Here is a 17,171-nt window from a genome sequence, read left to right as displayed (position 1 = left end):
GTTGGAATATGTGAACTCTTATCCCCGAAAACTGCATGGTTGTAAGAAGCAGCTTAATAGACAATGAATAAAGGAAGCATATTTTTACAAAGGGCAGGTTGCAGATCAGTAGGCTCCAGAAAGATGTATAAATTCCCTTACGGTCTGCCCGCATACTACCTTATCTGCAAACCTACATGAACATTTAGATCCTTCTTTCAGAAATCTAAGGACAGATAACTATTCCTGCCTAGACTTGCCTCCTGAATTTCTAAAATTTTGAATTCAGCTCTTAATTTTGGTGGGGTCATTTTCAGTAATGTATAAGCCCTATTCACAGGGGTCTTATTGTGTAACCAGGTGTGCAAACAAAAAAAATGTCTTGACAATGTATGTAATAGGCATCTGAGTTCTCAATGTTTTGTTGGAGCAGAGAAAATTTGACCCCAAAGTCCATATTCATCAAAGTAGTGGGCAAGTATGGTTCTATTAACCAAATGGTTTTGCTAATATGAAACTCCAAATTAGTCACCTTAGGGAAAGTGTTTGTTTGTTTGTTTTTAGAGGAAGGGAGTTATATTTGGACAAGTTAATTCAATTAATTCCAAATTTACTGATCAGATCAGTCGCCATATATCTCCTGGGCCTGAGTGAGCAAAGTGACAGAGGCTGAAAGAATGTTCTGTCTAGCAGTGCTCCTCGAACTTGAAGGAGCTATCAAGAGAAAGGTGTGATGACCATTTACCCATTTACTTCCCATGAAAACGAACTCTGATTTAGAAGTCGGTAAATGCTTAACTTAAGCATGTCCCTGGCTTAGGAGAAAAGGCTCTGGATGGGATGGGGGAGCTGGAATAGTACTTCACACAGAGAGATCAGTGTGTACAATAGCACGGGAACTTTTAAGATCATGCCATTCTCTCAACATCCATGAATGGTTTAGAATAGACAATATTTAAGGAGAGAAAGAGCGATGAGAGTGAAGTGAGTATATCATACAAGTGGTGATAATATCCATGATATTACAAAGCCAGATTTTGTTGCATACATAGTGTAAGAGCATACAAAGAGTTTGGAAGCTGAATTCAAATACAGTTTTGAAGCAGAATATAGCCAGAGTTACTAGAAGATTCTTGTCATATCTTATAGACCTGGGTTGACTTGGTAAGAGAAGGGCATGGAGGCCTATATGTAGCAGTGATGTGGAGAGAAAGGTTTAATAGAATCATTTTACAAGGCAGAAGTTATAGTGTATAGCACTCACTGCCAATAGATCATGAGTAAAGTTAGGAAAATAATGTTAATATCCAGGTTCCTGATTACCAAAATTGTGTCATTCTCTGAGATAGAAAGCAGAAGTAGGTTTGTGTTAACTCCTTTCTTTTATAAATAAAATTCTATTGAATTACCATTGGGTCACAATACTATTTCACTTCCTTATATGTGTAAAAGTGTCACCACATCCTGACCACCAAAGTCCCAGCGCTATCCCACTGTGAAGCAGCCCCCTCTTCCCATTCCTCCTGACTCCTTCCCCCTTTATCTTGGTTAGTCACCACCATGCTCTTCATTTCAATCACTTCTCATTGTAGTTTTCTCATGTTCACACTAATGCTATGTTATGTTTTGCTAAGCTACCCATTAATTCTTCCTACCCCTCCCTCTGTTTCTTTTTGTCATGTTTGGGTTTCCGTAATACAATGTTCCACAACCCATCCATTCACCACTGTACACTTCCCACCCCCAATGTCCTCAGTTTCCTTCCCTCCATTCCCTACGCTCCACAGCCTGGCTCTACGGCAGGCACTTTTCTTCCTTCTCTCCTCTCTCCTTCTCTCTCTCTTTCTCTTTCTCACTCTCTCTTCTTTTGGGCATTATAATTTTTCAATACAAGTACGAGTGGCTATCATGTTTGTCCCTTTACATACTTTCATCATGTAATTCTTATCCAGAGTGATCATTCCCAACTATTATTGTCATAGTGGTCCTCCTCTGTCCCAAATGGCTTCTCATCCAGCACTTAAAGGCAGTTTTCCAATCATGGACCAAACCCCCTGCCCCATGTTCCTACTGTCTTTGGGTATTAATCTTATACTATGTTTTATTTATCTCCCACAAATGGGTGCGATCATTCTTTGTCTGTCCCTCTCTTTCAGACTCATTTTGCTCAGCATGATGCTCTCCGTGTCCATCCATTTATAAAAGAATTTCATGACATCATTTTTCTTGGTTGCTGCATAGTATTCCATTGTGTAGATGTGTCATAGTTTCTTTAACTAGTCATCTGTTCTCAGGCACTATCATGCCATCATTTCATTGAGTTCTTTAAATATCCCCAACATGGTGTAACTCAGATCATTCTTGGGGAGTTTACAGAGCTGTTTGATACGGTAGAGGCTTCTTCGTTATTATTTCACTCATTGAGCTTGGTGGGCTACTACAGAGCTTTCTCCATGTGTTTGATGTACTCTTGCTGTGCAGAGGTTGAATCTTTGTAGTTAGACTCCTGGACCTCTCTTCAGGATTAGAATGGCTGTTGCTCTTTTCCTGCTCTGCCTGTCTTCATCAAGTGACAGTAATTATAAGTGTGATCAGTGAGAGGTGTGATAGGTAGAGGTGTCATATGAGGTCACTGGTGGTTAAGAGATATGGATGTTGGTCTGTTAAGATAGTGGAGGAGGCCAATTGAGAGTACTTGACAGTGCTCTGGGCTTCCTCCTGCCTCTGTGTTCAGTAATAACTCATGGTGATCATCCAGAGAACCATATGTGGTGGTGGGAATCAAACCTATTGAGAATGTAGCTTGCCATTCCCACCACTTTTGAATCCGCTTTTTCTTCTCAAATAATGATCTGACAGTAGCTACTAATTCAAACAGTTTCTAAAGATAATAAAATTATTCACTGCCCAGAGGAGAGTGTTGTCTTTCACAATATTTTTTGTAGTCCAGGAATACCATAAAGAATAGAGTTGTGATATAATTCCAGATGACAAATACTTAAGAAAATATATTGCATCCAGAGCTCTCTGAGGAGCCCTGTAATATTACGTCTTACAACATCTTTGTATATGGTATTCGAAATGTAGTAAACTGTAGAAAAAAGTTAGATCAGTACATGAATTGGTTTCTACTCACCATCACATCATCAAAACACACTCCCCTCCCATGCCTTGGTGCCACATCTGATTGTGCTCTGTGCTTATTCTTGGGTCTGCATTCAAACAAAAAGGACTAAGTGGGTTGATAGGGATCAAACCCATGTTAATCATATGCAAGTACCCACTGTACTCTTGCACGAGCCTCAAATCATACCGCTTCATTGGGGAAATGTGTTGGTGGTGACCAGCTGTAGCATTTAAACAAAAATCAACCTTATTATATGACATGCAAGCATGGAACTAAAATGCAGACAGAGATTTTTCTATGCTCATTTGGAATTTGGCTTTGACTGTGTTTCCTCTGTCACAGATTTTGGGCTGGGAGAGTGTTCCCACAGGGAGAGCTGTGTGTACTGACATGGAAAGTGAGTAGAACCTTGGCTAGGTTACGAGTCATTGCTATTTTAGTCATTTCCAGATGTCTGCCATTGGAGATCTTAGGGGAATAGAAATATGCGTTGAGCCCTTTGGGTAGAGGGAGCCATGCTTTTTTATGCCTTTTGGTTCATGTTAAAAGCTATTCTTTAAGACAAATTGGATAAAAATATTTAAAAGTCTGCTCTCTCTCATAGCAATTCTTTTATGTATATACTTGTTTCATAATAGCCAAACGGAAGAAATTTCTATAAAATAATCAGCATCCCACCAAATAGAAATCTTAGCCCCTTTGTCTGTGATCTAATATTTATGAAGTGCCAGCCATTGAACATATGCTGAGTGGTCTATGTGCCAGAGAAGTTAGTAGCCCCGGTAGCTACTGTGCTAACCTAACAAGCACCAGATGCTTGTTGTTTATCTTCTTCCTCCTTTCCATGTTATTTTGTAGGTATCTCTGAATTCCAAAACTCTTCTTATGAATTAGAAAAAAAAAAGTTTGGTTAATAATGGTTTTAGATGTGGAAATGAGACTTTCTGAAATCTTTTCAGAAAAGGAGTACAAGAAATCGAAGGGTCCTGTGGGGTCGGTAGATTTCTGATTTTTGTGTGTTAGTGGCACAGAATGACTCAGGGTAATACTTGAAAACACTAGAGAAACTGTCCATTACTGTAGTTAAGCATAGGACTTTGCATCAGACAGACTCATTTCAATTCAGACTCTCAAAAGCTATGTCAACTTTGACAAGGTGTTATAACATTTACAAGGCTCAGATGATTCATTTGTAAAGCCATGTAGGACTAAAAGCTATTGGCTCATTGCTGGCATGATATAATGTGTAAGTAGGCTTTGTTCTGGCCATGATAGAAAAAATGAAGAGAAATGGAGATTAGCCTGTCTCCTTATTGTTAAAGTTCATATTAAAGAGTGCAGCATTTTTTAAAAAAAAATCATTTGTATTAAGGCACCATGACTTGCAAAATGATTCATAGTTTAATTTTAGGCATACAATGACCACAAGTGTCAACTTTCTGTGTTACCACCAGTACCCTCAGTCTCCCTCCCATCCCTCAACCTGTTTATTTGAAACAGGTATGCTTTTAACTTAGTTGTTAGAGTTTGTTTCTTCCTCTTTCAATGTTGTTGATTCTGTGGTTTGAACTTAGAGCTATACTATTTGTCTATGCCCCTGATGTACCCAAACCCTTTACACCTGTCCCCATTTCTTTCCATCCTGCCTCTTTTTACTTTCCCCTCAATTTCTCTGCTTCCATGTCTTCCATCATATACTCTGGTGTCAAGAGTGATCTATATATGCCCCCTTTAATACCTTGCATTCCTTGTCCAGTTATTTTATATACCATAGATTAGTGAGCTCATCCTACATAGCTCCTTATTTTCTAATTTCACTTAACAAGATATCTCCCAGTTCCATCCAAGTTGCAGCTAAGTGCAAGATTTTGTCATTTTTTTGCAGCTGCATAGTATTCCATTGGGCAAATATACTACACCTTCATAATCCACTTGTATTTCATTGGAAACCTAGGTTGATTCCATATTTTAGATCTTGTGATAAGTTAAGCAGTGAATAAAGATACATATATGTCTCTTTGAATAATTGTTTTTAATGCCCTGGGGCTAGATACTCAGAAGTGGAATTGCTGGGTTTTATGACAAATTAATTCTTACTTTAATGAGAAATCTACAATCTGCTTTTCACAGTTATTCAATATGACAACAGGATGTGGCAATTGTTTTTTATGGACAAGTAGGTCTCATAGTCAGACCTTTCTACCATGAAGGTCTTCCCCTATTCCATCATAGTATAGCTGTCTAAGAAGATATTTCTAGACATTTCTTCATCCAGGCATTGCTCTCATGTTAGTTTCTCATCCCAGGGCAAATTAGGCCTTGCAAAAATTGTTTATGGATCTTCTTGCAGAAGGAAACATGAAGGGTGAAGTAAAATATTCCTATTATTAAGTATCTTTTTATTCAGGTGAGATGTGTCACTGCTCAGAGTTTCAAGGGCCCTATATGGTAATCTAGAGCTTAAGAGCAGGATATTCCATTCTGGAATCCAACCCAGAGCATCAGGCATATAAGTATGTGTCATCTGAGCCAAAAGCCTAACTCTTTGGGAATTCTTGAATAATTCTGTGAAATGAAGGTATCCAGTAAATACTAAGTGCTCAGCAAAATTAATGATGAATATTGCCAAGTATCAGAAGGATGACAAGGAAATGAGGAAATCATTTGTTGCTGGGAAAAAAAGAGGAGTTTGGAGAAATGATAGGTTATACTCTGAAAAAGAAAAAGATAATTTGAAGGAGTAGCCTTTCAATAGGGATTTAAGAGCTTGAGCCCTTGCCAGTGATTCTTCACGACCTTGCATCTTAATTCAAGGACTTGATGATGTGATGATTAGGCTTGGCAGTGCCAGAGATTACCTGTACCACCTTGCTGGAGATACCCAAGTCAGCCCTGTGATATTGGAGGCTTTTAGAGACTCAGCAGGCAGAGATTAAGCTATGCAGGACTGCATCTGATGATACTCTAGAGACTGTGTGGTGTTAGAAATTGAATTTGGTTGGGAACTTGTCTCTGTACTATCTCTCAACCCCAGGAAAAAGATCATTTTAGAAATACTTTAAACCAGAACAGAGGCCAAGTGCCTGACTTGTCCCAGGTCCTGCTTTTGTTGTTCTGAAAGAATAGGGCTCATCTGAAGGTTCTGCACAGAGAACAAGATTAGATTTAAAGTAGCTAAGAGAAAACAGAGACCTTAGCTAAACAAATGTAAATAAGAAATTGTCCTGGCAGTGGGTGGAGAAATTCTCTCTGTCCTGCCTCTCCGGGAATGGTTTCTAGGTATTGGTCTGTTGGTAATCCATGATGATTTGCTTTCTTGTGTACTTGAGATGAGCTCATTTACTTCCCTTGATTGTGATTTCTGCTGTTTGTGTAGCCTTGACTTTCTTTTGTGTTGAATTTAGATATTTTGGAGCTGAAAATGCAGGTACAGGGGGAGAGGGTGTCAGAAATCATTTCCATTTTGGTTTTGCTCTTCTTCTTCCAGTTCTATCCCTACTTACGTCTATAATCTGTATTACTATCCTTCTGTTGTTCATCAATTTGCTTGAGTGGGCCCAGTAACGTCTCCATTGTGAGACTTGTGTTACTCTGTTCGGCATATTGAATACGTCACGGGAAGCTTGCCAGGCTTTGCCTACAAATTTATAATATTTTTAGACTTTTTTTTCCTTTGGATTCTTGTTGTTTGTTGCTGTTGTTGTTTGGGGGCTACATCTGGTGGTGATCAGGGGTTACTTCTGGCTCTGCACCCAGGAATCACTCCTGACAAACAGTAGGGACCATGTGGGGTGCAAGAATTGAACCCTGGTCAACTGTGTGCAAGGAAAGCATCCCACTTGCTGTACTATGTCTCAGCCATTCTTCATAATATTAAAAACTAACTTTTCTGCAAAAGATAAAAGAACTCTCATTTCCATTATCTCTACAGGTCTCTGATTTCTCTGATTTGAGCTATGCATGGCCTTTGCAATTTTCTAACTTACTTAATTCTTCCTCTGGAAATTAGCTTGCAGATGTATCATCTGTTTTTTCCTCATATAACCCTTTTCCCCATATATTTTCTCTTTTTTAGTAGTCAGTTTCAAGCCCCTGGCATGGGATAAATTATGTTAAAGGCAGCCAATTGGATTTTTCTAAGATTCAAGAGTGACTTGCTTTATCTCTAGAGGAAATCCCACATTGGCAAGCTATTATTTTCTTACTTCACAAAGCATAGTCATTTTAAGTTATTGCCAAATAAATGAAGTCAGCGCGATGCTGCGGAAATGATATATGGTAATATGGAAACAATGCTTCAATGTTGAAAGTGAAAATCACAGATTGTACAAGAAAAAAAGGAAAGTAAAGACTGTTATTTTTTTTTTTAAAAAAAAGCTGTTTCACAATATTCTGGCAATATTCTGCTTAGAGAGAAGTGGTACTCAGGTGTTTGTGAGAGATGGTGATTCCAGCACTGACAATTTTAAGTAAAATGCATGCAGTTGCATGAATGAACATGCTTATTTTGGGAGAATGCTGTAACAGACATGACGAATAGAAGGTTGTACAGATTGCTTCAATGTCATCTCACCTGCTCCTCATTTTTGCTAAGTGTCAGCTGTGATTCAACCTCTGTGACTTAAGGAAAACCAATCTTATTGCGACTAGAAATGGAAACTGCCACTGCATTTTGTAGAAGCACGTTCCAGATCCTTCCTCCTAATATTACACAAGCTCTTAAACTTGTGAATCTAATAACACCATGAAGTGTGTTTTGATGTTTCAGTCAATGGGAATTTCATGGTAATGGCTCCACAGCTGAGCAAGCCTATATTTGGTTAAAGAATTTGGTCCATTAGAAGTCCCTGAATTTTAAGTAAACCAAGAAGCTGCCAATCACTGTGTCAGCCAAAACATTTCTTGTGTGAAAAAAAAAAAAATTCATGTCAGAGCCTTCACCCAAGTTTGAAAATGAATGTCACTTTGTTTTTCCCCTTACGAGTCAATCTTGTTCTCCGAGTTGCTCTTCCTTACATGTGCTAAAGTAGCTTTCTTGTTCGATTTTTAGGGCCTGGCGCAATATTCTGTCTTATTTTATGGCTATTACGACAATAAACGGACAATCGGATGGCTGAATTTCCGGCTGCCACTCTCCTATTTTCTGGTGGGAATCATGTGCATTGGATACAGCTTTCTTGTTGTCCTTAAAGCGTAAGTTTTATCGGTCTCTTGGGAAGAAAATGATGACTTTTGGAATCAAATGGAGGAATTGATACTAAAATTAGTTTTTTTCTCCTGCCGCTTCATCTTAGTTTGTAAGCAATGTACTGTTAACATTTGGTACTAATTAGAATATTGAAGCCCCCAAATAATGGGTATGAATATGTGTGCAGACCTTTGGATTATCTTACTGGGTCATATGCCTGGTCGCTTGTCTATTCTGTGCATAAGCGTATTTTATAAAGAAGTGCCTTCTGTGTTTTTAGGTGTGATAATGTTTCAAGTGATACAGGAAAACATCTGTTAAACCCACTTTTTGCCTGCAAAGAGGCTTAAGAAATGCTGAATCAGTGCAAATAGGATGAATGATTTTAAAAAATTCTACTCCCCCCGCCCCAGAACAGAAAAATCATTCATCCCCCAAATTTCAACTGTGTAAGAAAGTAAAAAATAATTGAGTCTCAGTGAGAATATTTCAATCAAACATGAAATCATGATTTTTCTTTGAGAAGGTTCTATTAGAACAGCATGAAGAAGAATTTCATTGGGACGCCTATGAAAATTCAGTTCATTTTTCTCCTTAACAATCCTGCAGAAATTTAACAGAGAGTTGGAGCTATGGAGAACCCATGCTTCAGCTTAGTCAGTCTCTTGAACTACTTGAAACTTCTCCTAACCTTTTTTTGGCTCTACAATACACACTGGACTTTGTTCCACTGCTGGGAAGGACCTCTGTCTCAGTTTCTAAGACACCTTTAGTGGAAACTCTTTGGGGCGTATGTGAAGCTTTGTGAATCCTGTACCAGTCAAATTTACTGATTGTACCAGGAAACACAGTTCTGTTAAGTCAACACAGTTATGTTACCTATTCTGTTAAATTAACCTAATCATGACTTGAAGAAAGCCTAACAGAGACCTCCTATTGAAAATATTCATAGTCTCTCCGAGTGTAATCAGAGTCCTGAAACATAAATTTGTCTATCTATTAAAATGCAGGCATATTGATAAACCTCAAAAGTATATAGAGACGTTTAATCATTTTGACTTGGCAGAATTAAAGATTAGAGTGCTTGTTACCCACTCACATAAATAAACATGCACAGTCACAGGTATATTACAGAGGCTTGTGACCACTGTGTCTGTGTTAATCTTCCATTTGTCAGAACTGATGGAAAAACATGTTTGTTTTTTCTCTCTTTGCTTTTTTTTAACTACAAAACACACTCAGTGGTGCTGGGGTCACTCTGAGGATGCTTAGCCTGGCAATGTGCATTTGATGGTTTGATTCTCTGGGGATCTCAGAAGAATCAGAGTTGCTTGGGAGTCATACAGTGCTGAGGACCAAACTCAGTACCTCGAGGATGCTAGAGATTAATTCTGTTAAAGGTATTTATTTAACACATAAGAAATCTAAAATTATTGAGAGATTTTTCTCCTGTTGAGGGTCTAAAATTTTGGGGAATTTTGTGTGACTTACATTTCCAATGCTCCAAACTGCATGCCACTGGTATGAGCACAGTGATTAGTAGATAGTATGAACGTAGGTGAAACAGCACCTTTTCTGAATTAGATAAAGATACTGTTTAAGAAGACTACAGGGTACTTATTCCACATTTTTTAAAAATTTTTATTAGTGAGACACCATGAGGTACAGTTGTAGACTTACAAATCCTTGTGCTTGGGTTTCGATTATACAATGATCAAATACCCATCCCTCCACCAGTGCCCATTTCCCACCACCACGGATCCCAGTATCTCTCCCACCCCCCATCCCCCCCATCCCACCCTGCCTCTGTGGCAGGGCATTCCCTTTTGTTCTCTCTCTCTCCTCTTGGGTGTTGTGGTTTGGAGTACTATGTAGCTGTTAGAAAAGACTAAGTCATGAAATTTACATACAAGTGGTACTACATGGAAAGTATCATGTTAAGCGAAATGACTGAAAAAGAAAGGGATAGACATAGAAAGATTGCTTTTATCTGGGGAAAATAAAGTGACAAAATAGGAGACCAACACCAAAGAATGGGTGAGATTAGTACCAGGAACTTCTTCCACATTTTTCTCTTCAAAGTGACTCACGATGCAAAAGCCAAACCAGCTTAGCTTCATTCTTCTATCTGGATTTAAACTTTGGGTGCTTGCAATCTAATAAGTGAGTGGTTTAAGCTCATTGACTGATAGCAAGACAATTCTAAAACAATGCATCACTTCTACTCCCAGACCTGAGAATACACCTTGATAGAAGAAGCAATAAAATGTGAGTTATTAAATTATTATTCACATTAAGCAGAATAGCTTATTCTGTATTTCCCTTTCTGATATCATAAGAAGATATTATTAGAAATAAAAGCATGGGCCACATGGGGACATTATCGTTTTTGTGTTTGCTTTGTGTTTGTTTTTGTTTTGGGGCCATACCTGACAGTGCTTTTGACTTTCTCCTGACTCTGTACTCAGGGTGCACTCTTGATTGAGCTTGGGGGACCACATGTGGTGCCAGGCATTGTACCTGGGTCTAGCACATGCAGGACAAATACCTTTCCTGCTTCACTATCTCTTTGGGCCTGCATTATCAATGAAATCCAGTACAAGGGAATCTTAGTTCTAAAGGCTAGCAACTGACAAATTTTGTCATTTTGCTTACACTATCTAAGCATTTTCAAAAACAAAATGAAAGCAAATAGCTGAGTTTACATCCCTCAATCAGAAAATTGGAAGCTAAAATTAAATAGGTTTTTAACTCAGGATTACTAAGTTTGTTGACCCAAGACTTCCTCGATTTTAGAACTGAAAGTCTGTGTTCTGGAAACTCAGTTATTGGAAAACCAAGATAACTGGTCACCCTGGTTTAAAATCCTTCCTTCTTACTGTTTCTGAATGTACTTTACTAATGTTGGAAGAGATTTATAGATTTTTATTGAAAATAGTTCTGTTACTGGCAGATTAATCTAGTATAATGTAAAGTTACACAGGAAAACCATCAGTTCTTTCATATATTGACCTCATCGGTTTGAATCTTTGTATAACCAAAGGAAAAGTAGTTTAATTTCAAGACCCAACTGCTCCTATTAAGAATAGTTCTCTGAGCTAAAAATTCTGGCATGTTCTGCAATAGCAAACTACTGGAAGCATTTGACTCACTCGGACAGGTGTGCTTTAATGAGAAACTTTGCTGTCTAGTTCATTCCAACATATTTTTCCAAGATTTGCTTGCTCTTGTAGGTCTCCTAGGACTATAAACACTTATCTGTTTATAAATTTGTCTATAACAATGCTCATAAAAATCACAAACACTATTGGATATCTAAATAATATGTTAAGTATAAATATAAATGGCATAAACATTTTGTTGACAAAGAACATTCTACAAATATCATAAACTTATACATACCCCAAACCAGGCTCAACTCATACATATTCATATTTTTACAATTTTAAAGAAAGAAATATTCATATATATTTATAGGTATATACAAATAATTAATTATATTCCAACTAATAATTATTTAAATTTTCTTAGTATGTTCATATATCTGCTTAAACTTTCTTTAGGTCTTGAACATTTCAAAGTGGGTAGTAGTTTCACTATTTTACAGATAATACAATAAGTAAATATTAAATCATTTGCCAAAGTCACTTGATTATATAATTAATTTGAACTTACATTGTTTCAACTCAAAAGCATTTTCTTTTACCTTTTTCTTCAAGATTTTTGGGGAAGGAAGGTGAGATTTGGGGCCACACCCAGTGGTTATCATGGCTTACTCCTGGCTCTGCACTCAGGGATCACTCCTGGTGGACTTGGGTGAGCAGATGGAGGTGTTGTGGATTCAACTGGGATCAGCCTAGTGCAAAGCAAATGCCTTACCTCCTATACTATCGCTCCAGTCACTCAAAAGCATTTTCTACCTGACAACTTTGTGAAATTTTCATTTGTTTGTTTTGTTTTGGGGCCACACCTGGCAAGCTCAGAGTTTACTTCTGGATCTGCATTCAGAAATTACTCCTGGCAGGGTCAGTGAATCATGTGGCATTTTGGGGATCAAATCCAGGTTGGCTGTATGTGAGATAAATGCTCTATCTACTGTACTATTGGTCTGACCCCTGTGATTTCGTTATATTGATTTTTTTCTTACAATTTGTTTCTACTACCTACTATACCTGATGGAGAAAAAAATTGTCTATTTTTGGAAAGATAAAGAAATTAAGGCTCAATAGAGTTTTCTGACTTGACTAAGCATAACCAATAATTTATAGACTGAGACTTGAATATTATCCTCTAATTTCTATTCCTGTCCTAATCTCAGAAGTGGATACACCTATAGTGGAAAGGTGAAAAAACAAACTCTAGATTTAAAAATTCCTACTTGACTAGAGTACTCTTTTAAATTCTATTTTCAAATTGTCTTTGTATATTGCCATATTTCTTTGCAGTCTATGAACCTGCTACCACTTCCATGGTGAAGAAGTCTTGCAAGATGGTGACTACATAAAGGCGCAGAGCTCTCCTCTTGGTCATATTTTCAATCAAATAATTTACTAGCTGAAATATAGACCACTGAAAAGAACCACACAGTGAGAGAAGCAGTACTCTCCCAGGGACAGATGATCTCAGAAATATTGATGAGTGGGATTGGAACCATAGTACAGTTTCCTTAGTAAGCGCTTTCCTTGCATGTGACTCACCCAGGTCTGAATATTGGCATTTAATGTGGTATCCAGTGTACCACCAAGAGTAATTCCTAGTGCAGATCCAGAAGTAAATCTTGAGCATTGTTGGGTGTGACCTCAAAAGTATAAATAAATAAATGAATAAATAAATAAATAAATTTTTTAAAATGAAGATTATAGGAACAACTGTAAATAAGGTCATTTGGTGTTTCTTCCCGATGGTCTAACTTGGTAGAAAGAGAGCACAGTGAGGTATGAAACAGCCTTTTTCTCAAAAGGCAATGTGAGGAGCAGAGTTCTACCACTGGGTGTTTGGGAAATGAATAGGTGCTGGCAACCCACAGATGCCGGAGAGGCAAAGAACTAGGACTGAAGGGGAAGATAACTCATGTCCCTGCTGGAGAGGAGGCTGGGGACTTCAAACAGTTCTCATGGCTGTTGGCACAGAGTTATCCTGGATGGTATAAGACAAATCAACGATCATGACCATCCTGTTGTTTGTCTATTGCCTTGAGCAGGCCCCAGTAACGTCTCCTTCGTCCTAGCCCTGAGATTTTTTTAAAAAACATGCCATATTCAAGGCTCTTTCAGGGTTAGGAGAATGAGACCCATCATTGTTACTGGTATTTGGCATATTGGGTACGCCACGGGGAGTTTGCCAGACTCTGCCGTTTGGGCTGGTTACATTCAGTAGCCTACCAGTTTGTCCAAAGTAAGAATGAGATAATAAGATGTTGTGCGGCTGCAAATGCAGCCACACGCTTCCGGGAGCTGGGTTTTATAGTCTCTGGGTCTTGGTCATTGATGGGATTACACGGCGCCAGGGGGCCAGTTGGTGGGTGTGACCCCTGCCTACTGGAATATGGAGAATCTGGGTGGAGGATGCTCAGCCCTGATCCGAGCAGGCGAGCAGGCTTGGAGATCTCAGCCCCGGGACACGCATGCCTTTGTTCCTCTGCTGGTACCTTCATGCATGTGAAAAACTGAAAGCATTCCTTTTTATATCAGGAATAAAATAGGATATCCACTGTCTACTCTCATTCAATATAGTGTTAGAAGTTCAGCAATGGCAATCAGGCAAAAAAATAAATTAAATTAAATGGATCTAAATAGAAAAGAAAAATCCAATTCTCACTATTTGCAGAACACAAAAAAATAATTAGAAGATCCTAAAGTCCACTAAGAAGCTCCTATTGACAACTAACCACTGTAGCAAAGTATCTAGCTACAAATTTGCTGTACAATAATCCGTTGCATTCCTAAATGCAAATAAAAAATGAGACAAGAATGAGATTAGCATCCACTTCTTTCAAATTGGTGTCCAAAAACATCAAGCAGTAAGAACCTACTAAAAGATAGGTTGGTGAGAGATCTATACCATGAAAACTGTAAGTCACATCTGAAAGATATATAAGAAGACATTAGGAAATAGGTAAAACATTGCATGTTCATGTATTGAAAGGATCAACGTCGTTAAATTGATTATCATATCTAAATTATTATGTAGATTCAGTGCAATCCCCATCTAAATTCCAGTGATGTTATTCAAAGATTTAGGATGGTCAATAATAAATTTTGTATAATAATAAAACACTCAGAATAGCTGAAACAATATTGAGAATTGTGAAATTAGGAGGTATCTCATATAATCTGAAACAATATTTTAAAACAATTTTCATCAAAACAATATGGCAATGGTCTAAGGAACTATTCTTACCAATAGGGCAAAGACTACCCAAATCAAGTACCCAGAGTCAAATCCCAGATCTGTGGTCAATTAATTCTTGACAAAGGAGTTCACTATCTAAGACTGAGTATGCACCCAATCTACCATACTATTCCTCCTTCCCCTAGAAGAAACTTATTTAAGAACATACATCATTTAACTATTGCTTCTTCAATTTACCTGTAGCACTGTGGCACTGTCCTCCCATTGTTTATCGATTTTCTCGAGTGGGCACCAGTAACGTCTCACAACAAATTGTGAGACTTTGTTTGTGTGAGAATTGTGTTTGGGATACTGAATACGTCACAGGTAGCTTGCCAGGCTTTGCCACGGAGCGAGATACTCTCGGTAGCTTGCCAGGCTCTCTGAGAGGGGTGGAGGAATCGAACCCAGGGCAGAGGAATCAAACCTGGATCGACCATGTCGGCTGCGAGCAAGGCAAGCACCTTACCTGCTGTGCTATCGCCCCAGGCCAACTTACCTAAAATTGGGGTATTTCACCTCTTCCAAAAATCTCCCTTTTTTGTTTCCTACTGCTCAGTTAAGCTGTGTTTTTATAGGATGACCAAAAATATTGGGGATGATGGAGGCGGAGATGACAATACTTTCAACTTCAGCTGGAAGGTTTTCTGCAGTTGGGACTATTTGATTGGCAATCCTGAAACAGCAGACAACAAATTTAATTCTATCACAATGAATTTTAAGGTAAAGTTGTTAATTTAAGAAGCTTTTATTTTATTTATAAGTAAAATTAGAGTTATTCACTATCCTAGCTAAAAGAAAGTAATATAGTTCCTATTTAACATGATTTGGTCAGAGTTCTGATTCTGATTAACAATTACCTAATGATTCATGATAGAACTATTTCTTTTCTAAATTAGTAATTAAACGAGCTATTGGAACGAACCAGTTAACCATTAGGAATAGGCATTAAACATTAAATAATGAAACAAATTTTCCTAAGTATTTAAAGGTCAGCTCAATATTATTGTAAGTTTTCATTTCCCCCTACTGTATTAGTAGAGAATTTAAACTGAAGACTATCCTAGGAACAGGTAAGCATATGTTTAGAAAAATTCTATCTTCTCTCATTTGCCATCAATTATTAGGAATATTCATTTTGTAGAAACACAGATTAAGTTACTCTTTCATTTCTTACATACTAATGTTTGCAAGTATTATTTCTGAGTTCATTATAGTTTTTGTCACTTATATACTTTCTTTTTTATGTTGTCTGGGTACAGGAAGCAATTATCGAAGAAAGAGCGGCTCAGGTTGAAGAAAACGTACATTTGATTAGATTCCTGAGATTTCTTGCTAACTTCTTCGTGTTCCTAACCCTTGGCGGCAGTGGATACCTCATCTTCTGGGCTGTGAAGCGATCCCAGGAATTTGCTCAGATGGATCCTGACTCCCTTGGGTGGTGGGAAAAAAATGAAGTACATGTTTTTTATGTGCTTAGAACCTGACGTTTATGGCTTTCTTTTATTAATCTTTTGTAACATTTTATAATATTAAATTTTGATTATTCTTGTGTAATCTTTTGGAATATTAAATAAGCTCACCTTAACTTATTCCCTCCACCCTTTCGTTAGAGTTCACTGACGACATCACAGTTCTTACTCCATTCTATTCTTCAAATTTTACTTATTACCTATTACCTGGTCTTCATTTTGTGACATTATAGAAAGTTGCAGTTAAAAATAAATATTAATAAATGACTAAAAGAATATGAGAAAAAAGGAGATAGCCCTATTTGGGGGAACTCTTGAATCCTAGGACTACAGCAGACAATAATGGGGATTCAGAAATAATTTTAGAAATCTAATGAAACAGAATTTATGTTTGCTTTATATGAGATTATAGAAAATCTGCCAGGTTTTTCTGGTTTTTTTTTCCATTTTTTTCCTTGCATGTTGTTTCCTCTGACAAGATGCAAGACAAATGCCCAGTTTGCTTGAGTTTTTTTAAAAGGACACTTCCTTTGTCCCACATGAATGACCAATTAAGAAATAAGTCCAATTGGCAAAGTGAGAAGGGGGATCTTTCAGGTTTTTCTTAAGGATGAAATTATACCTTGCTAAGTTTGTATTATGCCATTCTTGTTTTGTTAGCTTCTGCTGGACATGTTTATACAAGACTATGAATCAAAATGGAAAAATATAGACAACTGTTTTCTAAATATAATCTAGTAGTTCTCAAGGGGATATATGAAATATTTAGTAGCTATACTTGATTCAGGTATTTAGGGAAACATTTGTCAGGGTCACCTGAAAACTTTTGTTTTTAACTCAAAGGGCTTTTCCCTAATTATAAAAGCAGTGAATGCTTTGGGTTCTTTCCTTGATTTATTTTTTCTTAATAATCACTGTGGGCTGGAGCGATAGCACAACGGGTAGGGCGTTCGCCTTACAAGTGGCCAACATGGCCGACCCGAGTTCGATTCCTCCGCCCCTCTCGGAGAGCCCG

General features: G+C 37.7%; 1 protein-coding gene and 1 non-coding gene across 2 annotated transcripts in view; one reads left to right on the top strand and one right to left on the bottom strand.

Moving 5' to 3' along the window:
* Positions 1-17,171, top strand: part of TMC1 (transmembrane channel like 1) — a 158,507-nt gene that overhangs the window by 96,595 nt on the left and 44,741 nt on the right. The window contains exons 9-11 of the mRNA XM_056118790.1: positions 8,157-8,299; positions 15,263-15,407; positions 15,947-16,141. Coding sequence (XP_055974765.1) covers positions 8,157-8,299; positions 15,263-15,407; positions 15,947-16,141 — 483 coding nt within the window. The remainder of the gene's footprint in view (positions 1-8,156; positions 8,300-15,262; positions 15,408-15,946; positions 16,142-17,171) is intronic.
* On the bottom strand, positions 16,617-16,746 carry LOC130028071 (small nucleolar RNA SNORA27). Its single transcript, XR_008793161.1, has one exon. It is a non-coding gene; the product is annotated as a small nucleolar RNA SNORA27 (small nucleolar RNA).

The sequence above is a fragment of the Sorex fumeus genome, unplaced genomic scaffold (genome assembly GCF_029834395.1).
Source record: "Sorex fumeus unplaced genomic scaffold, SorFum_2.1 ptg000038l, whole genome shotgun sequence".
In the NCBI taxonomy this organism is placed as follows: Eukaryota; Metazoa; Chordata; class Mammalia; order Eulipotyphla; family Soricidae; genus Sorex; species Sorex fumeus.
This window is presented reverse-complemented; position numbering and strand designations above follow the sequence as displayed.